Raw genomic sequence first — 26,863 nt, 5'->3', positions numbered from 1 at the left:
TTTTTTTGATTATCCCAATTGTCCTAACACTGTTTGATGAAAAAAAATATTGTTTCCTCGTTGAACTGCCTTGGCATCTTTGTCAAAATCAATTGATCATTGATCAAAGGGTTTATTTCTTGACTCTCTGTTTTGTTCCATTGATGTGTACGTCTATCCTTAAGCCAATACCATACTCTCTTGATTTACCATAACTGTATAATAAATTCATTTTGGTGGCTTCTCTTGTTGCGGAGCATGTGCTCTAGGCGCGCAGGCTTCAGTAGCTGTGGCACGCAGGCTCAGTAGTTGTGGCACACGGGCTTAGTTTCTCTGCGGCATGTGGGATCTTCCCGGACCAGGGGTCGAACCCATGTCCCCTGCATTGGCAGGTGGATTCTTAACCACTGCACCACCAGGGAAGTCCCTATAATAAAATTTGAAGTCAGGTAATGTAAGTCTTCCAAGTTTGTTCTTATCCCAAGTTGTTTTGGCTCTTCTGGGTCCCATGTATTTTCATATAAATCTTAGATTCATCTTGTCGATTTCTACCCAAAAAGAAGCCTATTTTTTATATAGGGATTGAACTTAATCTATAGATGAATTTATGGAGAACTGACACCTTATTGAATTTTCCAATCCATGACCGTGGCATTTCTCTCCTTTTATTTAGATCTAATGCAATTACTCTCAGCGAGGTTTTAATTTTCAGCGGACAGGTCTTGTACTTCACTTGTTAAATTTATCTGTAAATATTTTATTCTTTTGATGTTATTGTGAGTGGAATTGTTTTTTTAATTTTATTTTCAAATTGTTTGTTGCCAGTATAAAAATGTAATTTTTTATCGTATACTGATATTATATCCTACTACATTGCAAATTGGTTCATTAGTTATAGTAGCTTTTGGTAGATTCAGTAGGATTTTTTATATACAGTAGCATGCCATTTCCAAATAATGGCAGTTTTTCTTTCCATTTCCAATCTATATACTTTTAATTTCTTTTACTTGACTTACTGCACTGGTGAGAACTTTCCAAACAATGTTAAATAGAAGTGGTGAAAGCAGACATCTTTTTCCTCAATCTTAGGGGGAAAACGTTTAGTTTTTCACCATTAAGCATGATGTTAACTAGGTTTTTCACAGATGCCCTGTAGGAAGTTCCCTTCTCTTACAGTTTGTTGAGATTTTTATTGTGAATGGTTGTTGGATTTTTGTCGTATCTACTGAGATGATCATGTCCTTTGTCTTTTATTCTATTAATATGGTGTTTTACATTATTGATTTTCAGATATTAACCATTCTTACATTCCTGAGATAAATCCCTCATAGTCATGGCATATATCCATGTTATATGTTTCTACTAATTATTTTGTTGAGGATTCTTGTGTCTATGAGAATAATGATCTGTAGTTTTCTTGTGATTTCTTTTTCTGACTTTGTATCAGGGTAATATTGGCCTTATAGAAGCAGTTGGGAAATGTTCCCTCTTCTATTTTTTAGAACAGTTTGTGAAGGATTGGTATTAATTCTTCTTTGAATGTTTGGTAGAATTTATCTATGAAGCCATCTGAGCCTGGGCTTTTCTTTGTGGGTAGATTTTTAATTACCAATTCAGTTTCTTTATTTTTTATGGGTGTAATCAGATTTTCTATTTTTCCTTGAGTTACTTTGGTATTTTGTATCTTTTTAGGCATTTGCTCAACCAAGTTGTGTAATGTGGTTGCATAAAGTTGTTCATAATATTCTCTGTTAATCTTTTTAACTTCTGTAGGGTGGTTCTGATTTTAGTAATTTTTCTTTTTTTTTTTCTTAGTCCATCTAGATAAAGGTCCATTAATTTTGTTCATCTTTTTAAAGAACTAAATTTTTGTTTTATTGATGTTTTGCTATTGTTTTTCTGATGACGAATCAGTCAGTAAGCATATTACTATTCCCTTGTATGTGAATGATTCTCTCACTGTTTCTGAGATATTCTCTTTGTCTTTGGTTTTCAGCAGTTTGACTATGATATATCTAGGTACGGATCTCTTTGTGTTTATCCTATTTGGGGATTTATTAAGCTTTTGAATCTGTAATTAGTGTTTTCCATTAAATTTAAAAAGGTTTTGGCCATTATTTCTTCAAATATTTTTTTCTGCCTCTTTCTCTCACTCCTCTCTTTCTGAGAATCTCATTACTGTTGATTTTTTTTTTTATTTTATTTATTTTATTTTTGGCTGCATTGGGTCTTCATTGCTGTGTGCGGGCTTTCTCTAGTTGCGGCGAGCGGGGGCTACTCTTCATTGCGGTGCGCGGGCTTCTCATTGTGGTGGCTTCTCTTGTTGCGGAGCACGGGCTCTAGGCGTGCAGGCTTCAGTAGTTGTGACTCACGGGCTCTAGAGCACAGGCTTAGTAGTTGTGGCGCACAGGCTTAGCTGCTCCACGGCATGTAGGATCTTCCCGGACCAGGGCTCGAACCCGTGTCCCCTGCATTGGCAGGCGAATTCTTAACCATTGTGCCACCAGGGAAGTCCCTCATTACTATTGAGTTTTGTCCCACAGGTCTCTGAGGCTCTGCTCATCTTCAGTCTTTTATCTCTCTTTCATATTGGTCATTTTCTGTTAATCTATTTTCAGATTTACTGATTCTGTCTTCTGCCATCTCAAATCTGCTGTTGAATCCATCTATTGAATTTTTTCATTTCCATTGTATTTTTTGACTCTAAAATTTCCATTTGGTTCTTTTTTATACTTTTCATTCTTCTATTGAGATTCCCTATTTATTGAGTCATTGTTGTCATATTTTCCTTTAATTATTTAAATTATAATTTGCATAAATTATTTGATCATATTTATAATAGCTACTTTTGAAGTCTTTGTCAGCAAAATCCAACACCTGGATCCCCTCAGAATTCATTTTTATTGACCTTTTTTCTGAGTATCGGTCACACTTTCCTTTTTCTTAGCATGTCTCATAATTTTTTTTTATTGAAAACTAGACATTTTGGATAAATATTATCCAGAAATTCTGGATTCTGATTTTTCTCCCCTGAGGATTTTTTTTTTTTTAAATGGGTTGATTTTTGTTTTTGCAAACTGCCTGTATTCCAGAATCTATCTCCTCCCAAGTGTATGGCTGCTAATGTTTCTGTTCAGTTTTTAATTTTTTTAGCCTGGCTTTCTAGAAGTCACCACTGTCTGCATAGCTTAGTGGTCACCAATAATTTTGGCAGTGGTGGTACTCAAACACCTCCAGCCATAAGTCTTTCATCTCTTCTAGTGGATCAGCCTGTGGGTTGGAGAGTGCATTCAGAATTCAGTCATCCTCAAACCTGCCCAGCTTTAACTTTTCTCAAAGCTTTCTCAGGTCTTCCCTATGTATGCCCATATTTTCCCAGTTAGCCAGAGATGTGTGGAAAGTTAATCTAGCCCTTCTATGGTTCTTTCATTTTTAGTATCTTCCCATAAATTTCTGGCTATTCTACACCTCACCCCAACTAGAACCACATTTTCAGGCTTGAAAAACTGGTTTCTTTCCCATTTGTTTCATACTGAATTTTTAAGCATTTCACTGACATTGTTGTCACAGGTTTTCAGCATCTGAGCCATATCAAACACATCCCCTCAGGAGGGAGGCTGCTGGCTCATGGCCAGTCCACACTGGTAATACTACTACACTCACTGAGCCAAGGTACAGGGGTAGATGATGGATGGCAGCAGCCTCAGGCAAGAAGCCACTGACTCCCACTGTTCTTAAGTGGGGTTGTAGCAGCTTATCATAAATAAATACTTCTCCATTTGCTTATTGCTTTTGCTCGATTTCCAGATCCTTAAAATTGTTGTTTTTATTTTTGTTTTTGTTTTTTGGAGAGTTTTGCTTGGTCTTATACGTGTGTTTTACGAAGATTTGCCAATCTCTTTACCCCACCATAGTCAAAGTCTGACCCCTTGTGCTTTTTTGTGGGATTTTTTTTTTTTTTTTAAGTAACTTTTTTTCCTATACTGAAACCAGTCTAAATTCTCAATCCCTAATTGGGCAAATTTTGGTAACCTCTATTTTTCTAGGAAATTATCCATTTCATCCAAGTTTTCAAATTCATTTGCATAGATGCCTGCAAAATAGTCTCACGATTTTTTTAAAGTTCTTCTGTTTTGATGGTTATTCCCTCTTGTCATTTCTTATTTTGCATATTGTTGTTGTTTCTCCTTTTTTCCTTCATTAAGTTAGTTAATGATTTCTCTATTTAAAATTTTTCAAGGAAGCAGGATTTGGGTTTATTAATTAGAGCTACTATTTTTTATATTCTCTGCTTTATTAACTTCTGTTTCAATTTATTGTTTCCTTTCTTGTGCTTTATTTTGGTTTATTTTGTATAGTTCCTTTTCTATATTTTTAAATTTTGAACTTAATTTGTTAATTTTTAGTCTTTTATCTTTTATTCTATATGTTCGTTTTGATCTCTGGCTTTTCTTCTCCTTACTGCTTTATGTCAGGGTACCTCAGCCATGTCATTATTGACATTTTGGATCAGATAATTCTGTAACATGGGGGTCTGTCCTGTGCCTTGAGGAATGTTTAGCAGCATTCCTGGCCTCTGCATACTCATAACAATCAGAATGTCTCCAGATGCTGAAAAATTCCCCTGGGGGCCAAAACCACTAGTTGAGAACCACTACTTTAAATGTGTCTCATTGATTTTTATATGTTGTATTTTCTTTATCATTTTTTAAAATTTTATTAGTTTAGTTTGTGTTTCCCTCTTTACCCAAGAGGTGTTTAATAGAAGGCTTTTTAGTTTCTAGGTAGAAGATCTTTTTTTATTTATGTTTTTAAATTTTGTTCCAATTTCTAGTTTGATATTTTACGATCAGAATGTTATTTCTACTTTTTGAAACTTCCTGATGCTTTCTTTGTGACCTAATATATAGTCAGTTTTTGTGGCTATTCCATGTGTGTTTGAGAAGAAGGTATATTCCAGATTATCAGAGTGTAGAATTCAATGTATATTTCTCCTAAAGATTTACTTTACTGGTTACATTGTTTAGGTCTTCTACATAGTTAAATATTTTTGTTCACTTGCCTTGTCTTTTACTGAGTGATGTGTTTAAGTCTCTCATTATTAATTTGTTTCTATACATTTCCTTACATGTCCTACAGTTTCTGCTTTATAACAGTAATTGCTGTGTTATTGGGGGCTATTATATCTACATTGTGAATTTTTGCTCTTAGCATTAAAAACTGCCCCCTTTTGTCATATTTAATACTTTCTTAGCTTTAATTTTACTTTGTCTGACACCAGGATCACAAACTCCTTTCTTATTGTTTCCATTTGTCCTGTATACCTTTGCCTGTCTTTTTATTTTTAACCTTTCTGAATCACTTTATTTTAGGTATGTCTCTTGCATACACCTTGCTTTGTGAGCCAAATTGAAAATCTTTCTCATTTAATAAATGACTGAAGCCCATTCATATTTATTAATACAACTTATTGTGGTCCCTATTCTGCTGTATTGTTTTATGTTATAATTATTATGTACAGAATGTTAAATTTCCTGTTTCTTTATGTGTTATTTTGGATTATTTTTTAAATTTCTTTTAGTATTTAGGAAAGTTTGTATTTTTGTTTAAGTAGTTAGTTACCTTTAGACTAATACTTTTTTTTTTTTTTGGCTGTGCCGTGCAGCTTGTAGGATCTTAGTTCCCCGACCAGGGATTAGACCCAGGCCATAGCAGTGAAAGCGCTAAGTCCTAACCACCGGACCCCAGGGAATTCCCTAGACTAATACTTTTTAAAAAATGCTCTTAGTCCTTGTTTTCTTATTTAACCTTTTATTCTCTGGTTTGTCTTTTTTTTTTAATGGTATTTTTTTATCCCACTTATTCAGTTATCAGTGAACTTATTCTGTTTTCCTTTTTCTCCATTCTTTTACCATATTTTTAGTTGCATTACTTCCTACATTATCAAAACTTATAACATCTATAAGTTGTTTTCCTTATGTATTATTCTTCCACTTATGTACCTACCTTTGTTTTAGTCTTTAATTGAATACATTAAATGTTCACTATAAATCCTTTTGCTGAAGTTTTCCCAATCAACTCTTGGTTGGGTGAAAGTTATCCTCATAGATTTTTTAAGAAGGGCTCATGAATATAATATTCCTGGAATTCTTGCATGTTTTAAACTCCTTGTCTATAACCTTGATACTTGAACGACAGGTTGGCTGAGTTAAAATCCTTGGTTTTCACTTTATTCCTTTGAATTTCTTCAAAATGCTGCTGCATTTTCACTTTGCATTGTATGTTGCTCTTGATAAGTTTGATGTCACTCTAATTCTCTTACACTGAAGTTATTTAGTCTTTATGTCTGGAGGCTATGAGAATATTTTCTTTATCTTAATAGTTTTATTCAAACATATCTCTGAGTTGGTTGTTCTGGGTCAATTTAGCCAACTACCTGATAGGCCTTTCAATGTGTACATTCAGATCTTATTTCCAGAAATTTTTCTTGGTTTATAGTTTCAAATATTGGTTCTGTTCCATTGTTTTGTTTTCTTTTTTAAGGAACTCTAGTTATACCTTTGTTGTGTTTTTTTTGCATGTCTTCCATTTCAACCACTTTCTCTGTAAACTCTCTTCCTTCTTTCCCCCTCATTTTTATTCTCTTAACTGCTATTCTGCCTTTCTTTAATTCCTCTTATTAAATTTTTATTTCTTTTTTTTTTTTCAGTTACCAGAAACCTGTACTTTAAATTTTTATTTCTATTCTCCTGTTGGCATCTTGTTATTTAGTCTCTATTTCTGAGATTATTTTCCTTTCTCTTGTATTTCTTTCCTGAGTTCAATCAACTATCATTTTATTTTTTCATCAACATTTGGTCTTATTATTTGAGTTTCCAATTTATTTTTAAATTTAACTTTATTTTATGTATTTTGGCCACGCCGCACAGCATGTGGGATCTTAGTTCCCCAACCAGGGATCGAACCCACGCTCTGCGCGTTGGCAGCGCGGCATCTTAACCCCTGGACCACCAGGGAAGTACCTGAGTTTCCAATTTAAAGTGGCTCTTCCTATCTCCAAATGATTGTTAGAGGATATTTAAATGAGATATTGTGTTAGTTTTCTTACGCTTCATGGTTAGGTTTTTTTGGAATGATTTTTTTTGGCCATGCTGTGCAGCTTGTGGGATCTCAGTTCCCTGACCAGGGATTGCACCAGGGCTACAGCAGTGAAAGCTCTGCAATCCTAACCACTGGACTGCCAAGGAAATCCCTCAACCTATTTTTTTACTCCCTTATCAATCACTATTCCAGGGAACTCCCTGGAATGGTTTTTGTCAGCAGAGATATTTAATTCTCATTTCTATTCTCTTCTAATAATATCTTTGTATGGAGATTGCTTTCCTCTATTTTATTTCTTGGGCAGGTTTTGGCTTGCAGTAATTGACAGCCATCCTAGTTCAAGGGAAACTACTCTGTCACTGTACCGAAGTGCACTTTCTTTAATGGATAGTGCTTTTTTTTTTTTCTTAGTGGTGAGAGGAAGATTTGCATTTCCTTCAGTTTGGAGATTCTCTTTTGTCTTGCAGGGTTGTGAATTTATCCTCTTGTTTCTTTTTCCCTTCTCTTCTCTAGTCTCCAACAGAGACTGGATAAGCCTCTCCCTTATGCCTCACCCTTCCCACTTACTCTTCTCTTCCCCAGGAGTAGTGCACCCTGACTGATGCCTCCTGGATACCTTGTACTTTTTTTTTCTTTTTTTTTTTTAAATTAATTTATTTATTTATTTTTGGGTGTGTTGGGTCTTCGTTTCTGTGTGAGGGCTTTCTCTAGTTGTGGCAAGCGGGGGCCACTCTTCATCACGGTGCGTGGGCCTCTCACTGTCGCGGCCTTTTGTTGTGGAGCACAGGCTCCAGACGCACAGGCTCAGTAGTTGTGGCTCACGGGCCCATTGCTCCACGGCATGTGGGATCTTCCCAGACCAGGGCTCAAACCCGTGTCTCCTGCATTGGCAGGCAGATTCTCAACCACTGTGCCACCAGGGAAGCCCACCCTGTACTTTTAAGTCACGTCCCTATAGTGAATGCTCAGATCCACCAGGACACTCTCAGTACTTTTGCACTTGTAATGTATTTTTCTCTTCTGAGGAGTGATTCTAAGTCTATCTTAGGCCCTTCTTTTTCTCTTCTCTCTTCTTTTTTTTAAAAATTTATTTTATTTTTATTTTTGGCTGCGTTGGGTCTTCATTTCTGCGCACGGGCTCTCTCCGGTTGCGCTGAGCGGGGGCTACTCTTTGTTGCGGTGCGCGGGCTTCTCATTGTGGTGGCTTCTCTTTTTGCAGAGCACGGGCTCTAGGCACGCGGGCTTCAGTAATTGTGGCATGTGGGCTCAGTAGTTACGGCTTGCGGGCTCTCGAGCGCAGGCGCAGTAGCTGTGGCACACGGGCTTAGTTGCTCTGTGGCATGTGGGATCTTCCCAGACCAGGGCTTGAACCCATGTCTCCTGCATTGGCAGGCGGATTCTTGACCACTGTGCCACCAGGGAAGTCCTCTTCTCTCTTCTTTATAGTTTTTCCAGATCCTATCCCACTCCTATCTTTGCTCTCTGCAAGGGCTTATAATGGCAGCTCAAGAGATATCTCTTCCAGAATTGGGGGTTTACTTTTCTATTTAAGTTTGTAGATTCCTCTGTCTTCTTGTAATGTTGAAGGCATTGGGTTTATGTGGTTTTATTGTTCTGGTTGACTTCTGTAGCTTCGTGAAAGGTACATGAAGAGAGATTTCGATTTAAGCAGCTGTCGCTACCCTTGGCTGTCTCAAAGTTTTCACCGTACGTATCTTGACAGGCCATTTAGGTGTAATGCGGAGCAGGTTTGTGAACTTTGGGTAAAGGCAGAGGATAAGAAAGAAGGCATTTGGTTTAGAATGTACTGGTTTTGAGGTGGTTCTGTCCATTCGTGTAGAGATGTTCATCAAACAGTGAGATATTTGGTCTGGACCTCTTTTAAGAGATCAGGAATTACCGCTCCTATAAACGCTGGTGGCGTCCTAGTAAACTGGAATTAAAGCCATAAGTTCCTTTGTGGAATTCCTGCCTTGTTCTAACTCCTGCCTGTGTATTTAGTTTCATCTTCCATGAACATATAAGGGCTTTAGAAAACAGATAATATTGAGATGTTACCAGATAAAGTACTGTTTTCTGGTGCTCTATTGTATTGTATTCAAGAGTATGGTTGATGTGACAGAGATCTAAATATTAGCCTGAGCAATCAGTCATTATTGAACCTGTTGAAAGAAAAGGAAAATCATAGATCAGTAGATCAGATCACCTACTTGAGGAAAGAAAATAACACGAAGACTAAAACTTCATAATTAAGTTTTTGGCATATTCAAATTTTCCCTCAGTAACCAAAGTACCTATCAAGTAGGTTAAATTCATAAATCTACAAAGTTTATACCAATAACTTTCTAAGGCAAATGCCTAGTTTCTTCTGTCCTCTTCCCAGTCACCTATTACTAGGCTACAGAAAGACAAATGTATGCATGCTTATATCTAAATACCTTTAAGATAATAATACCTACTTTAAACTACAGTGTAATTAATAGTTTTCAGAATATAATCTGTGATGGATTTTCCATGTGTTACTTGAGTGTGTATGCTTAAGTTTTCTTCCTTTTATAAGAGAAAATAGAATGTACAACAACAACAAAGAAATAGCATTTGTAAAATAGTGCAGTAAGTAGTCCTTTATCTTCCCAGTTGTCTGTTTTTATGGTTGCAAGCGAGAGTAGATGGTTTCTTTCTCCACTGAGATAATCTGTAGGTGGAAAACACTGAATAATAGTGAAGTAAAAAAAAAAAAAAGTGTACTCATTTGAAACATGAGAATTTTTTAAAGTGGTCAGCTCTTTCACTTGACATTTCATTACTTCTAATACCTGGATAAAGTGGTCTTCAAATTGTGCGTTCCTTTGAATTCACTGAAAGGCAGTATAGTGATTCAAATTGTGATCTCTGGAACCCGACTGCCTGGGTTCTCATTCCATGCTAGGTTCACTGTGCCTGTTTTCTCATCTGTATAATTGAATAAAAATAACACCTACTTCATAAAATATTTGTGCAGATTATTTGTAATTTGTGTAGAACAATGTTATTTAATTGCTACCTATTATTATTAGTATTAGATTATATCAACAAGATTCTGAGGTGGGATTTTTTTGAGACTATTTAGAATTTGTGTATTTTTAATTGCTCGATGGATATATTTAATTATGTTGGCCTTATTTGTTATTTAGCATGTAAACCAGTTACCACAAAACTTATGAATGCACGGTGCAAGACAGAAAACTCAAACCTAGTATTTCCATAGAAGTCACTATGGATATATATGAAAACATCCATGATGAATTAGAGAAAGCTACCCTCATTTTTGTGCTTTATTAGTATTTTCTTTAGGATCTAAGAATTTAAGGATCCGTTCCTTCATACATATAAAAGCTAAGGGCCATAAATGATGCTCCAAAAAGATTCTGTTTTTGTTTTTAATGGCTGCTTTGTTCAGCAGCCCTCTTTCTTCTCTCCACCAGGTGGCAGTAGAGCACTTGGTACCATGTCCTGTTCGCTACTCTTCCTAGTCTCTGCAGTATTGACCTGGGTTAGAAGGGAAAAGATAAACACCGTACACCAGAGTATGCAGTGTTCCTTCAGCTGGGTTTTACAGCATCATATTTTAATCATTTTCTTGAAGATAATGGCAACAATAGATTGGATAAGGTTCCTGTCCATAAATTCTTTTAGTTCAGCCGAAGTACACACAGACCCATTGTAAGAAACATATGTGGAATCTTTGCAGTAGCTGGAATGACTGCGTAGGACCGAACTAAATGAACGAAATAATGTCCAGATATATTTTTTTTCCCCACAAGGCTTCAGAAAATGGAGGCAACAGTCGTGCTTTTCCCTCCCTCTATGAATCTTTAGTAAAAGACAAAAGAGGCGCTTATGATCCAGCGTTTCCTCCTGGGGAGGCCGGGCCGGGGAGAGGGCGCGGGCGCCGAGCGGCGGGGGCGGCGGGGGCAGCGGGCGGGCGCGGCGACCGGGGCCCGGGTGGGGATCTGGGCAGCGACCGAGGCGGCGGCAGCGCCCCGGGCCCGCCGCCCTCTCCCCTCGGGCGGGGGGAGCCGCTGCACGGGGCCGGGGGGGTCGGCCCTGCTGCGCTGAGCGGCGGCGGCGGCGGCGGCGGCGGCCCCCCCGAGGCGGGCTGGGGCTGAGACTGGGGCCGGGGCGGGGGGCTCCGGGGGCACCACGCCCGGAGGCCGGCCAGCCGCAGCACGGCTCACGGGCCCGGCGCGCTGATGCTCAAGTGCGTGGTGGTCGGCGACGGGGCGGTGGGCAAGACGTGCCTACTCATGAGCTCTGCCAACGACGCCTTCCCGGAGGAGTGTGTGCCCGCCCTCTTCGACCACTGCGCAGTCGGCGACACCGTAGGGGGCAAGCAGTACCTCCTGGGACTCCATGACACAGCCGGACAGGAAGACTATGATGGGCTGAGGCCTTTATCTTACCCAGTGACTGATGTCTTCCTTATAGGCTTGCTTCTCTGTGGTAAATCCAGCCTCATTTCAAAATGTGAAAGAGGAGTGGGTACCAGAACTTAAGGAATACGCACCAAATGTCCTTTTTTATTATAGGAACTCAGACTGATCTCCGAGATGACCCCAAAACTTTAGCAAGACTGAATGATAGGAAGGAAAAACCTATATGTGTGGAACAAGGACGGAAACTAGCGAAAGAGATAGGTGCGTGCTACTCTGTGGAATGTTCAGCTTTAACCCAGAAGGGATTGAAGACTGTTTTTGATGAGGCTATCATAGCCATTTTAACTCCAAAGAAACACACAGTAAAAAAAAGAACAGGATCAAGATGTATAAACTGTTGTTCAATTACGTGAGGAACGTCTTCAGTGGCCAAGTGAACTGTCCGTTTCTCTCAGAAAGCATATGAAATGCTAAAGCTATACCCAGACCTCTTATAAATAATGAAGCAGTTTAAAACTTGAAAGGAAAAACAAACAAACAAACCCTGTCCTCAGAATTCTATAAAGTTGATTAAGAATGTTTCTTAAAGGTCCAAGAAGCAACAAACAGCATCTGAAGCCACAATCTATTATAAATACTTTATTTCAACTAGAAGGTACAATCTCTCAGGGGTTTCATAGTTTAAAAAGCTACAATCACATCGTGTTGTAACTACATAAAAAACAGTGCTGTTAAGTGGAACTGCCTGGCTTAGACCATATACATGTCTGCACAGTCTTTATGGAATCTGCACAAAGAAATATCTTCTCCCTTTGCTCCAATTAATTGTTCTTGTATGTAAGTTTCTTTCTATTCCAGTATATCCAGAGTGGTGAAGTAACAAGGCCAGCCACGTAGCCAAAGGTTGCTCCAAGCGTGCAGGAGATGGGCCATTCCTGAGGAGAGAATGTATGAGAGCAAAAAGAACAAATGTTTTATTATTACTTGAGCACAAGTGTAACCTAAATATTTCTTTTTTTTTTTTTAATAATTGACATGTTACATGGAGCTTTTATTTATTTATTTATTTGTTTATTTATTTATTTATTTATGGCTGTGTTGGGTCTTAGTTTCTGTGCGAGGGCTTTCTCTAGTTGCGGCAAGTGGGGGCCACTCTTCATCGCGGTGCGTGGGCCTCTCACTATCGCGGCCTCTCTTGTTGCGGAGCACAGGCTCCAGACACGCAGGCTCAGTAATTGTGGCGCACGGGCCCAGTTGCTCCACGGCATGTGGGATCTTCCCAGACCAGGGCCCGAACCCGTGTCCCCTGCATTGGCAGGCAGATTCTCAACCACTAAGCCACCAGGGAGGCCCCTAAATATTTCTATATTAAAGCTTAATGTGCTTTCTTAAAGAATGCCGAAAGTGTAATAAGGTCATATCTGCATTTATCATGAACACTAAAAATGTACACATTTTAGTTAATGTGCATTCAACTGTAACAAAGGTTTCTGGCGATTGTAGATTTAGTTTGATGCTCCCCAAACTGCATGAGATACATGCTGAAATTACAAACTAAAACTTTGGGTCAGACTTTGCCATTAAAAAAAAAAAAAAAAAGACAAAAGAGTCATTCGATTATGAAGAGAAGCACAAGTATAGATGATGTCCAGATATTTTTAAGTGTATTTAAAATTAAGTAGAAATAAACCTTTGGCGTCCTGGGCAAATTAGTTTTACATAGTAAACTGTGAGAGCGCTGTCCTTGGTAACGTGGTTAAACTGAGTCATTTTATTTTCCAGGTGCAACACTGTACTGCAAGTCAATCAATACAGTATTAAGTCACTTCGACTCAAATGGAAAAGTATGAAAAATTAGCTAAGATTGGAGAGGGGTCTTATGGGGTTGTATTCAAATGCAGAAACAAAACCTCTGGACAAGTGGTAGCTATTAAAAAATTTGTGGACTCCGAAGATGATCCTGTGGTTAAGAAAATAGCTCTAAGAGAAATACGCATGTTGAAGGTAGGTTAACTTCCTCTGTACATCTGTAATATCACGGTACTGGGTGAAATGGGTATGCCAAAATTACAAAGAATTTTAAAGTGATTTTTTTTTCCCCATTGGACTTCAATTTCTTTGTATCAGCAATATATAAATTGATCATCACTTTGCACTTTGGCCGCTCTGATGTTTAAGTGATATTATGAGCACAGCTATAGACTGTTAAAATTGAAGTCCTGCTCTGGTTGGTAAGTATTCGCTGTCCTAAGTCCCCTCATCCCGGTGTTTACCCTCCCCTTCAGCCCTGGCCCTCCCCACCACAACCCCAGCCCCGACGCCTGCCCAGGTCCTTCTCCCCATAAACCAGCAAGGAAAAGAGCATCCTGTGGCGCAGAGGGGCCCATAGGACCGTGCCAGGGCCCCTGTGGGCATCCTCATGGATTGGTCCCCGCCTGCGCGCCACTGGTTCCTAGACATATTGAATATCACCCCCAGCTACGTATACACATTTTACACAAAGGTTTTAAGTTGTTTTTACTCTGATAGGATTTGATATACAAGATTCACAAGTTCTCAATGTAAATTTTTCCTATCCTAAAAATCGTACAATTTTAGAGCAGTAAGAAATCTTAGAGATGCTTCTCATTCAGCACGCTTATCTTATCGGGAAGGAAACTGAGGCAGAGGGCAGTGCTTCTCAAACATAAACCTGAATCAGAATCCCCTGGGGACCTTGTTGAAATGCAGATTCTGAGTCGAGGTCTGGGGTCGCCCTGAGATTCTGCGCTTCTGACAAACTCCCCGATGGCAGAGATGCTGCTCGTCTGTGGACCCCACTTTGCACAACAAAACTGTGATCTCCTCAAGAACACACAGCCACAGCCGACCTTTACTTTCTTTCTTTTTACGAATTTATTTTTTTATTTATTATTTAGTTTTGGCTGCATTGGGTCTTCGTTGCTGCACGCAGCTTTCTCTAGTTACGGAGAGCGGGGGCTACTCCTCGTTGCGGTGCGCGGGCTTCTCATTGCGGTGGCTTCTCTTGTTGCAGAGCTCAGGCTCTAGCTGCACTGGCTTCAGTAGTTGTGGCACACAGGCTCAGTAGTTGTGGCTCGAGGGCTCTAGAGCACAGGCTCAGTAGTTGTGGCGCACGGGCTTAGTTGCTCCACTGCATGTGGGATCTTCCCAGACCAGAGCTAGAACCCGTGTCCCCTGCATTGGCAGGTGGATTCTTAACCACTGCACCACCAGGGAAGCCCCTGACCTTTACTTCTGATGTGCATCATCTGTTTTAGGAAACCCCCAGAAATCCAGTTTTTAAAGGGAGATAATTATTACATTATCTGCTCTTTTCAAGTATTATTTGTAGCAGCTTTCCTCAACTAAAAAGTTTTAGTGTTTTGTTTAAAATATAATTTGATATGCACGGAGTTTTCACGAGCACATCCATCATGATTTTAAGAACAGTCCCCTGTTCCTTGTAGCCAGAAGAGAGCACTGGTCAGACAGCCAGCTCATCACAGAGCTAAGCTACAAGGTGTGTCTGAACCTGGCAATGGGCTGTTTTCTAATAGAAGATGCTTTTTATCCACCCCCTCCCACCAAGTCTTCCAGTAAAGTTAATGCTCAGGTAGCACCTTCCGGGTTACAAGTGCCCAATTTGAGGGTGCACTAGAAGGTAAAAAATAGCCAGATTCCCACTCACTTTGGTCTCCGGTGATGGCTCTCAGAAGGTACATCTTTCCTGCCTTTGGTGTGTTTCACCCATGCGTGCCCTGAGGAGATCCCTTCCGTGATAAATCTACCTTACTTTCCTCACATACTCCTGTTATTTAAATTCGCTTTGATTTTCCCCTCCTTATTACCTGTTTTACCTTAGACAAGTCACTGTTTTTCTGGGCTAAGTTAATTTGATTTGCAAAGAAGATATAAATTGCCCATCTACCCAAAGACAGGAGACTTGACAAGGTTAAACCTTGCCTTCACATCCAGCTGTAGCATCTGTGAATCCCTGGCTCTCCTGGAAGAGATTATTTCACCCCCATTCTAAAGTTTTTGCCTCAGTACAAAGCAACTGGCTTACCTGTGTGACCTGTTTCCTCCACTGTTTGCCTTTCTGCTCTTTTAGGCAGTGGAACACATAGAAAACAAATTGCTTTGGTGCTCTGGGCATATCGTTAATGTATAATGGATTCCTTTTCCATATAATCAGGCACATAATCACAGGGTGATTTTTGTTTTGTTTTGTTTTTTTGGTCAAGTTGTGCTTACAGATAAGGGAGAGGATACTGTATGAGGCCGCATACTTAAGACTCTCTACTGGGCCTGCAAAATATTTATTGAGCTTCTACTGTATACAAAATACTGCATTCTCTCTCTTTATATAGCTTTCTGAGTAAATGGTACCAAGGGTTTGGAAAGTAGATTTGTCTACTATACTGGGAAAACAAGAGGAAGATGAGTTATAAGTAGGAGTGATCAGATGTCCTGGTTTATCGCTTTTGTCCCAGTGTTCACTCTGGTTGGCACCCCTTTTTGTCTGGCTAGCATCTTCTTTAAAAAGCATACTGGTTCGTATGTGAAATTATACAGTCACCTTACCTATAGGCAGGGTGGCCACATGTGCCGATTTGCCTGGGACAGTCCTGGTTTACATTCGTTACCCTGGTTGGATGATAAATTATGTAGTTACTTTAGTGATAGATTATTTTACTTAATCAGGGTTTTTCCTTTGGTTTACGACATTAAACAGAGGCTGCCTTGTGAAATGCTTCAGTTTGGGAATTGAATTTAACAGATTAAACATCTAAGCATAAGAGAGAACAAGAGACTCAAAGAACAGAGCTGAAAATATGATAAATAAATTTAAAACACAAACTAACTGTAGGGACTCCTAGAATATAGAGTTTAATGAGATTTGAGGGTTGAAATCTAGTATTTCTGAGAGCCAACACTAAAATCCAGGCTGGGTTTAAATCCAGCTGACATTTACATTAAATCTATGCCAATATGTAAGCTAAATGGGTATTGATGCTTTTTATAGTCTTTTACTCAATAATTCCATTACCATTCTATATTAAGGTCATTTTATGACTTGTGTATTTAGAATTTCCACTAAATGCATAAAGGATTTTTTATTTTAGTGCTTAGATTTTAAGTTGTACTTTATTTGTTGTCTCCAGAGAGATCCAAGCAGCTTAGTTATCCTTTATTATGGGGTATATTAGGGAAATTCTTAAATTTCTTCCAACTTTAAGATTCTATGATACTTACTAAGAGTAGTTTCTCTTGTGAGTAACTGTAGTAAAATTCTCTGCAAGAGATGCAGAGAGAATGATGAGCAAGGCCTTTTACTCTTAAAATTGTAAGGGGTCTGGGAGAAACAGTTACAGGAAACACATCACCAAACTTTGTATTTCAATTCCTTTGCAGCAATTAAAACACCCAAATCTTGTGAACCTCATTGAGGTGTTCAGGAGAAAAAGGAAAATGCATTTAGTTTTTGAATACTGTGATCATACACTTTTAAATGAGCTGGAAAGAAACCCAAACGGGTAAGTAATCTAGAAACTGAAATTCTGTGTGGCCGGTTCCCAGTTTCATTATGTGTGGGATTAACTATGGCAAATTTCAAATCTGAGCCCCTTTCTACCCAGATGTATCTGCTGGCTCTCCCTCTCCAGTCTCAATTTAGGATGTACTCAAAGGGCAAATGAATATTAACCTAGAGTAAATATAATGTATAGTATTTAATAGACAAATCTACTGCAAATATAAATCACAATGTATTTCAAGGCTAAATTATATGTTAGATTATCTGAATTCAAGGAATGAAGCACAGTTCAATATTAGGAAATGTATTCATATAATTCACTAATAGGTTAAAGGAGAAAAAGTACATAAGTTTGATAAAATTTTAAAAGGCAGTTGATAAATTCAACATCCTTTCCTGATTACTAAAACAAAAAACAGAAAAACCTTAGCAAACTAGGATTAAAATACTTTCTTTACACACACACACACACACACACACACACACACGCACGCACGCACACACACAAAACTTCTTCAAATAAATAGCTAATTTTATATTCAATGATAAAATACTGAAGAAACTGTCACTAAAGTGAGAAACAAGACATGAGAGCTCAAGCCAATGTAATGCACTAAGAAAAACAAATAGGATATATAATTTTGGGAAATGAGATAAAGTCTCCATTATTTGCTTGATATTATTATTCAACAAAATCTAACAGAATTACCTAGAGTTATTAAAACTAGTGGTATTCAGTATAGTGACCACAGCACTCCAAATTACACACAAAAAAGTAACAGCTTTTGTATCAATCAGCACTTTAGAAAATCTAGTGGAGAAGGATCCCATTCAAATATCAACAACAAAAAAGTTTAGGAATAAAGGTAAAAAAGAATTGTTCAGATTCTACCTAAAGACAATTACAAAACTGAGATACATAAGGGATTTTATTTAAATGAACATGTATTTCTGGATGGAAATGTTCATTATTATATAGATTCGGCCTCCCTGATTTATTTATTTATTGCACAAAAATCAAATCAGAATGCCAACTGGTTTTTCTTAACTTGAAAAACTTAGACTAAACCAAGAAAAAAAATTTTTTTTAATATGTATTTATTTATTTGGCTGTGCCAGGTCTTACTTGCGGCACACGGGGTCTTCACTGACGCATGTGGGATCTTCATTGCGGCGTGCATGCGGGATCTAGTTCCCTGATCAGGGTTCGAACCCGGGCCCCCTGCATTGGGAGCGTGGAGTCTTAGCCACTGGACCACCAGAGAAGTCCCATAAACCAAGAAATTTTTTAAAAAGAAGAAAGGGAACTCCAACTGCCAAATAATAAATCATATTCGTTTTAGAGATTCCCTTTGACAAAAAGTACCATAAACAAAACTAAAAAAGAAATGACAAATTAGGTAAATTATTTGCCAGATGAAGAATTAATATAATTTCATATCTACATATGTAGATTTTGCAAATCACATTTCTAAAAAGATTAACACCCAGTTAGAATATATATTCATTCAAAACAAATTTTAGTGAACTCCTACTGTTGTTCCAGGCTGGGTGCTAAGGATACAGTAGTGAACAGAACACACAAAAAAAGTTGCCTAATGTGAAAAAGCAAATCATAAAAAAGAGGGGAAAAATAACCAATACACCTATGAAAATATGTTTATCCTCCCTACTAATGAAAGAAATTCAAATTTTAAAATAAGGTACCATTTAGAATAAGGTGAGAAAATTTCTCACCTATCAAATTGGCAAATATTTTTCAAAAGTCAATATACCCAGCATTGTTAAAGTCAAATCCAGCACTCTCGTTCACAGCTAGAGAGAGTATATAATCAGGAGTGCAATTTGGCAGTATGTGTGAAAATCTTTTAAACAGTTTTCATCCTTTGACTAAGAAATTCCATTTAGAGAAATTTACGGTAAGAAAATAATCAGATAGGTACAAAAGTTATACATAAGAATGGTCAACGCATCATTATGTACCAAAAAAAGGGGGAGGGACTGATATAATCTTCCAATGGTAAAGATTTGGTTAAGTGCAGTTTGATATATCCATACAGTGGAACACTATGCATTCAGTGCATTAAAAAGCAAGCTGTAGAATAGTTAATGTCCTGGGGAAGTGTTCATGAAATGGTATGTGAAAACATGAGGCTGCAAAGTAGAATGTTCAGTGTAATTGAAAATTTGTTTTGCACTTTCCCAGTGTTCTAGTGAATGCACGTATTTTATTTTTAAAATAAAAATTAATTTTTAAAACAGTTAAAATGATGAATTAATTCATAGTTCAGCTTTATTATGAGCTAAATAGGATTTTGTGTTTTGGCTTTAGAGGACAGATGTGTTCAGTCATCATATAAATTAATTTATAAATTAACATACATTTTCATAAAATTAGAAATGTATGCTTAACGTCATGTATTGTTCAAGGCCCTGAAAATAAAACCTACAGTACATACAATCCATGTACCAGTTTAATTGAACTGAACATCTTTCTTTTCCTTCTGTGTACCCTAAGCCTTCCTGCCTATAGGACTTAGCTCATGCTCTTCCTTTAACCTAGAATATTCTAACCTTTTCCACTTTCCCTATCTCTCTCGTAATCTCTAAAATGTGAAATCCTAGATATTCTTACCATCTCTGAGATCCCTCTATCTGGGTGGAATTGCTTCCCTCCTTTGAATACCCATGGAATTTTATTTTCATCCCTGTTATGGTACTTGGCACTTACTACCTTATATGTTTTTATGTGCATACTCTCTCTCTTCCCAGACTGTAAGTTTTTTGAGTGCAGAATTCATATCTAATTCATCTTAATAGCTTCCTTAGTGTGCAGCATTCCTTTATTCACTCACTTCAGAAATATTTTACTGAACACCTCTGCTGGTGCAGAGAATAGAAAGATATAATGGCACAATCCTGCCCTCAAGAAGCTTAAAATCTAATGAAGAGACAGATATTCAAAGTAGCCATTACAAATGACAATGTAGACTGGGTTACCATTGGTGTTCAGGATACACGAGAGGAGCAGCTCCAACATCTGTTGGTCCTGGGGAATCAGGAAGTTTCTGCAGAGAAGGAACCGTTTGGGCTGAGACTTTGAAAAAGGGAAGAGTTGGCCAGGTGGACAATCTTGGTGGAATGCCCAGATGCGAGAAAGAACAAGACATATTCAAGCAACTCTTTTGTTCTGTATGTATTTAGCAACCACAAGGACCTCTGAACTACCCTACTTTCCACTCTAGTGGAAAGTGTATTTGGTGTATTTAGTGTGTTTTACTAGTGTATATAGCAGTTCCAGTGTATCCAAAGTGCTTTGGGTCAGCCCTGAGACTTGGATCTACATAGAGGAATGCAAATATGAACAATGCAGAATACGCCACTCTTTCTCTGAAATGCTAGGTACTTCCAGATAACAATGATTAATTAAAAACATTAGTCTGCTTTCACTCCCTTCTTAAAATCTACTTAAATAACAGCCAAGAGAGTATAAACCCAGTGAATAGCAAACAGAAGTAAACAACCAAACAGCATACATACCAAGCCTATTCGACCATTGTTTATTAGGGTAAATTCACAGTTTGAAGAAATAACTGGTGTGTGGATATGAGATGATCAAGGTAGTGGAAGTGTGGGATGAGAGCTGTGGGATGGTGAGATGGTCATGAGACTTGAGGACTAAATTGTATCATAAAGAAGAACTAATTTAACACTGAAGTAAGATGGTGAAAGTGTACTGCTTCCCCTGCCAAATGAAAGCTTCTGGTGTCCTCTACTTGGTTAGAGGGAAAAGCATTTGTTAGATCAATGGCTGCATACTGAGTACTGAGACTGTGTTGGATTTGCTCCAGTTAAGAAACTACGTGTACTTAAACAACTGCAACTGGTATCATCTGATTAAATTTAAAATAATCTATTCCCGTTCTCTAAGATCCTTCTCTGTTCAAAATAGGTACAATAGGAGGGAATTCCCTGGCGGTCCAGTGGTTAGGACTCGGCGCTTTCACTGCCGAGGGCACGGGTTCAGTCCCCGATTGGGAAACTAAGATCCCGCAAGCCGCACAGCATGGCCAAAAAAAAAAAAAAAAAACCAAATAGGTACAATAAGTAAGCTAATTGGTAATGTGACAGGAATTACCACCCTACCAACAGGAAGGATTTCCCTTTACTGTCATTGCACTATACAAAATGGGCTAATCCTGTCTTCAAGAAGCTTAAAATCTAAGGAAGATATTTAAAGAAACAATTATAAATGACTGTCAGGGTATAAAAACTACCATATGGGTTTATAAAACTACAGCTCTCCACTTCTGGCTGGCGACAGCACATCATGTACATCTGTAAGTCATGTTTCAATTTCTTTTTTTAAAAAAATTCAGCTTTACTGAGGTGCAATTGACATCTAAAAGGCTTAATTTCCTTCTCAATTAACTGATCATAGATAATTACCCATAAGACTATGGGTGTGGATTGGTGGAGGATGGCAGTGAATCATGAGCATTAAGAAATGCCTTAGTTAGAAGAACACCAGCATCGTGTCCCAGATATGAAGCAGGGAGAGTCTTCCTTTGAAATGGCTTCCTGATCTCCTGGGGATGATTGGCGCCCTGGATGGCAGAGGCCACGAAGGAGTGCTTCACTTCCAGAAGTTACTGTAATAGGCAACAGAGCCAGAGTGGTGATCAGAATGGTTCGGTCTGACCATGGGTTCTCCCACACAAAGGAGATGGGCAGGTCACTAAGCTTCTATTTGTTCTACATAAACTAGTAACTAGAGGCCTGGCTTGAGTCACCGTAATAGCCAGTTTGCAGACCCAGGGCCTCATGAATAAAGGGGAGCCAGCAGCTCTCCTTGGGGAATAGCCCTGCAATAACATCATATGTGTGTACTTAATTCTTCCTCTTAGCCTACCCCAGAATGGTCTGTGGCCATTTACCAGGATAGCTGTGTACTGGGAAAAGAGAGCTACCCAATCTTTCAGGAATTTCTGGTCAGTGCTCTGCGGTAAAGCCAATCACCGGTGACTTTGAAAGCCACTGTGGTTCACCAGTTTGTGGGGGGGTGGTGATGGGCAGCTTAGTGAGAGTCAGGTGGCAAATGAAATTTTGACTTGAATCCATCTCCTGGCAGTCCTAGAAAGTCCAGGAATCCATCCTTGGGGTTATTTCCCCATTTCCTAACTGGATAGTGGAAATAGGTACACTAGCAAATGGAATAAGAGCCACTTGGCTCTGATCCAAGGAATGAACGCTGCTGTGGTGGGAGGAGCCTAGTAGAAGGGTCTGGCATGCTGTCTCTTTACCAAAATAGAAAACTGAAAGCAATACTGCAGATCTGGGGACGAACGTAGATTAGTGCCACCATTAAATACTTCGGAGAGACATAGATGAGCATGATGCCTGTGACAAATCCTCTCTAACACTCCTGTCTCCTCAAAACTTTGGATTTCTTCCCCCTCATTTTACCAATGAATTTCTGGCATTGCAACTTCATTTGGCACAGGCAACTGTTTAGTCCAGGTTCCAGTCAACCAGTGCAGCAATCACCCAGTGCAGCAATCACCCAGTGCAGCAATCAACCAGTGCAGCAATCAAACCAATGCAGCAATCAAACCAGTGCAGCAATCAACCAGTGCAGCAGTCAGCTAGGCTTGCTCCTAGCTGCTCCAGGGAGTTTACTGAAACCAGGCTCGCTAATAAGTGTGCCCATACTGTTATAATCCGCCCAAGTCTAAAATCTTGTTTCCTCCTCTCTGGTCCTACACTTATGAAATCCATTTCCACATACAGTCTCCAGTATAAATTAGGAAAATTCTATAGTTCTTTTTGCCGTGTAAATCTTCTTTCCCTCTCTTTGACTTTGTAATAGTCCCCTTGGGACATGCTGGGATCTGACTTTAGTCAAGGTTTGGAGACCTTGATAGGTAGCAGGGAAAGGAGCCTTGAGGAGAACTGGCAGCCCTCCCATGCAAAACAGCTGCCTCAAGTGAGATCATTAAGGGGGGTCCTCAACAAGGCAGAAGCAGCCTCATAACACAAGTTTGGGGGCTACTTCACATGAGAAGAGACCTTTGGCAGCAAGTTGGGATGCTCTTAGTTCTATGAATACTCCCAAAGTGCCACATTTCAATTCTCAAAGTATATCTCTCAGTTAATTAACTGAGAAATTAATTAACCTCACATAAATTCAACCTGTGTTGTCATTCAGCACCCTGCGGGACTATTCTCAGCATCCGATTTTTCAGTCATCTCAGGGTAATTCCAATGGTCAATGGAGTGAGTCTTAAAAATACAAGAAATAAGGGCAACCATTGAAACTTCTGGTTTCCTAACTGTGCCTTGAACCAAACTATCAAAGCCCTAAAGCTGTCCTTTTGTTTTTTCTTTAATTTTTCCAGTGAAGTGAGAAACAGCCAGCCTGCCCCGCTTTTCTTTTATTACTTTCCCATATGTTCCCATATTGTTCAACCACATTCAGTCCAGCAAAGCCCTGCCCTGAATAGGCACTTCATTCCAGATGACCACAGGTGATTATGTAAATAATTGGTTCATCACTGGGTGCCCATTTACCAGTGTTCCAGCCACTAATGGTAATTAGACCCCCCTGCCTTCAGACCCAACTAAGTCAGATAGCCTACATTCCCAAGGCCTTGACTTTGTTTCCCATACCCGCTTCTGGTATCATATTCTGAACTAATCAGGATTCAACAACAGAATTCACTCTAGCTAGTTTAAGCGAAAAGGGATTTATTACAGGGTGTTAGTTTATACAGTTTCTGAGAGTGCCAGCGAAGGAAGCTTAGTTGAGGACCTATTAGGTACCAGTTACTGTTCTAGGCCCCGGAGCTCTGCAAGGTAAAGCCCTTGCAGAGTTACAAGCCTTTGGAGAACAATAAAACACACTGAGGGATTAGAGAATGCCCTATGAGGGGCATAGGTGGAACAATAAACACAAAGCTTTGGAGGTCTGTTCAGGGAATAGCGGACGCTAACTGGGCCAGAGTGGAGGTCAGTGGGAATGTGATAGGAGATAAGGGGCAGCGGGGGGGGGGGGGGGGATGGTGGTGGGGGGGTGTTAATAGAAGTGAAATCATTAAGAGGCTGGTAGGCCACAGTAAAGGTTGGATTTTATTCTAGGATAACAAAGGTTTACAGAGAAGGACTCAATTCATCTTGGGTACTGATAATGAAATCAAGTTTTCCATGTCAAGTTATATAACAAACTAAAACAAAGATAATGAGCTCTGATGTCAGTGCCAGGATTCCCCTGAATGGCTAAGAGAGCAGCCTCTGAGTGGCCCAGTCTAAATTCCCTGACCCTGTCACCCTTATTAACCCCTATGGGCTTGAACCAGAATGTCTAGCTTTTGCTTTCAGGCCTTCACTATTCCAGTATTTGTTTGTGCACTCACCAAAGTATACTATTTAAACATAGAGTATCAGTTGGTTTCTACAGAAGGTTTTATTTCACTCCAAAATGCCTTGAAAAATGCTGACTGTGGCTGAATAATGTTGCAATGCTCTACCTTTCTGGAATGAACACTGTGTGAATCTGTATTCTCTTTGATAACTATCTCCTCTTCCTAAGATCAGCGGTATTTGCTTGTAGCTGTTATTTTGTATAAATGTTGTTTTGCCTAAAATGGAATCTGCCTTCTTGGAATCTGAGCTCACGAAGGATTCTGTTTTGAACAGAAGCCAGGACTCTTCCTGTGAGGTGCCCTTAAATACCCCTCTTTCACAACAATAGCTGGGGAGTTTCTTAGGACATTGCTTCACGCCTAATTCCGTGTTACTAACACTAGTAACCAGGGTTCTGCCAGTCTCTGAACCCTTGCCCATACCTGGTTTCCCAGTTCCAGTACTGGATCCCGGTGCCTAGAGTCCGTGGACCCGTGCAAACGTTCTGTTTCTACATGAATAGGGCCATGTGTTACTCTTGCCAGTTCCTCTCAGGATTTTTTTTTTTTGGCTGCGATGGGTCTTCATTGCACGCGTGGGCTTTCTCTAGTTGCAGCACACGAGCTTCTCATTGCGGTGGCTTCTCTTGTTGCGGAGCACGGGCTCTAGGCGTGCGGGTGTCAGTAGTTGTGGCACACAGACTCAGTAGTTGCGGCTCGCAGGCTCTAGAGCACAGGCTCAGTAGTTGTGGCGCTCAGGCTTAGTTGCTCCGCGGCATGTGGGATCTTCCCAGACCAGAGCTCAAGCCCATGTCCCCTGCATTGGCAGGCGGATTCCTAACCACTGCGCCACCAGGGAAGCCCTCCTCCCAGGACTAAGATCCACTTCCCTTCCCTCCACCTCTACCAGCCTCATCTAAATCACTAGATCTCACCCGGATTATTAAATTAGCCTCCTAATTAACCTCCTTGTATCCACTCTGCCCCAGAAATCCATTCTCCATATATGTCACTTGCCTTCTTGAGTCCTTTCAATGACTTCCCTTTGAATTTAGTAAAGTGCAAATTCCTGACCCAGATTGAGAAGGCCCTCGGGGGTCTGGCCCCGCCAGCCTCTGCAACTTCACTCACGCTTTAGCCACACTGGCCGCCACACTCCCAGCTCTTTCTCACCTCAGGGCCTCTCCCCATCCTCTTCAGGCTCTTTGTATCTTTGCACTGGGTGTCAGTCCCATCTACTCACCTCGTCTGACCCCAGACCCTCATATCCTGAACCTAGGTTTTAATACCCAGACTCTTAAGGGATAGACTTCTCAATAAACTTGTGAGGTATTATTCCAGGAAAAGTGAAAGCACAAATAACTAGCCCAAGGTTATAAAACTAGGAAGCAGCACGGCTGGGATTTGAACTCTGTGCACAAATGGCTGTACTATTCCTTCTGCCTCATTAAAAAAATATAAATAATGTAGTCTCAGGCTTGGCTCTTAGGTAAAGGAGGGAGAGGATAAAGTTATACCAGAATTCAGTATAGGAAATAAAAACCACTGTAGACATTTTAAGTGGAAAGGGACTCAGTACTGAGAATTAGGTGCTTTCACAATACTGAGAAGAGCTAGAGTCAAAAGGCTGCCACCAGATCACTGATGCCAAGGGCTTGACACCGTCACTGTGATCTGAGATGGGGAAACTGCTCTGAGCAAAATACCTCCATTCAGTGGTTGCTATTTCTTGGTGTTTACCCAGACCTCACATGTCTTGTCACTGGTGCCACACCTGCGTCACACACAGGCCAGCCCACTGTTCTACAAGACCAGCTCCATCTGCACGATAATGAGTTCAGTTTCTAAAAAGTGATCTAAACACATGATGTAAATATCCAAATATGATACAATATTAAAACTGAGTGATGGGTGTGTTTGGAATATTAGGTGATTTTACATTTTTTAATCAAAAAATCCTTACAGTAGAACATTTAGTGAAAAAAAATCTTGTGTTTCAGATTTTTGAAAATATGCCAACAACAACCTCACCTCCACGAAGAGGGCTGAAAAGCAAACAACACACTGAGAAAAATATTTACAGCATCTATGTAGACTCTGATACACATTGAGTCTTCATAAGTCAATTTAAAGAAGAGTAACTAGACCAATTGAAAAGCAATAAAGGGCATGAACAGAAAATACACAAAAGGAGAGAAGTTTAATGTTCAATAATGTGAAAATTAAAATCATTAATAATTAATGAAGTGAAATTAATGAAAACCAAAGTGAGATATCTTTTTATTTGAACCACAGATTGGCAAACATAACACTGGCAAAACTGAATGTTGGCAAGACAATGAGGAGATAGGGACTCGAATGCATAGATGCTTGGTGGGCGTGTAAATATGTACAACCTTGCTTAGAGAGGGTAGTTTGGCCGTATGTAACTG

General features: G+C 39.4%; 1 protein-coding gene and 1 pseudogene across 2 annotated transcripts in view; both read left to right on the top strand.

Moving 5' to 3' along the window:
* The window catches only part of CDKL4 (cyclin dependent kinase like 4), a 49,748-nt gene that overhangs the window by 4,150 nt on the left and 18,735 nt on the right, over positions 1–26,863 (top strand). For both annotated transcript variants that reach the window (XM_068564511.1, XM_068564510.1), the window contains exons 2-3: positions 13,278–13,499; positions 16,911–17,032. In XM_068564511.1, coding sequence (XP_068420612.1) covers positions 13,332–13,499; positions 16,911–17,032 — 290 coding nt within the window. In that variant the 5' untranslated portion in view covers positions 13,278–13,331. The remainder of the gene's footprint in view (positions 1–13,277; positions 13,500–16,910; positions 17,033–26,863) is intronic.
* LOC137777518 (rho-related GTP-binding protein RhoQ pseudogene) lies at positions 11,266–12,488 on the top strand (annotated as a pseudogene).

The sequence above is a fragment of the Eschrichtius robustus genome, chromosome 15 (genome assembly GCF_028021215.1).
Source record: "Eschrichtius robustus isolate mEscRob2 chromosome 15, mEscRob2.pri, whole genome shotgun sequence".
In the NCBI taxonomy this organism is placed as follows: Eukaryota; Metazoa; Chordata; class Mammalia; order Artiodactyla; family Eschrichtiidae; genus Eschrichtius; species Eschrichtius robustus.
This window is presented reverse-complemented; position numbering and strand designations above follow the sequence as displayed.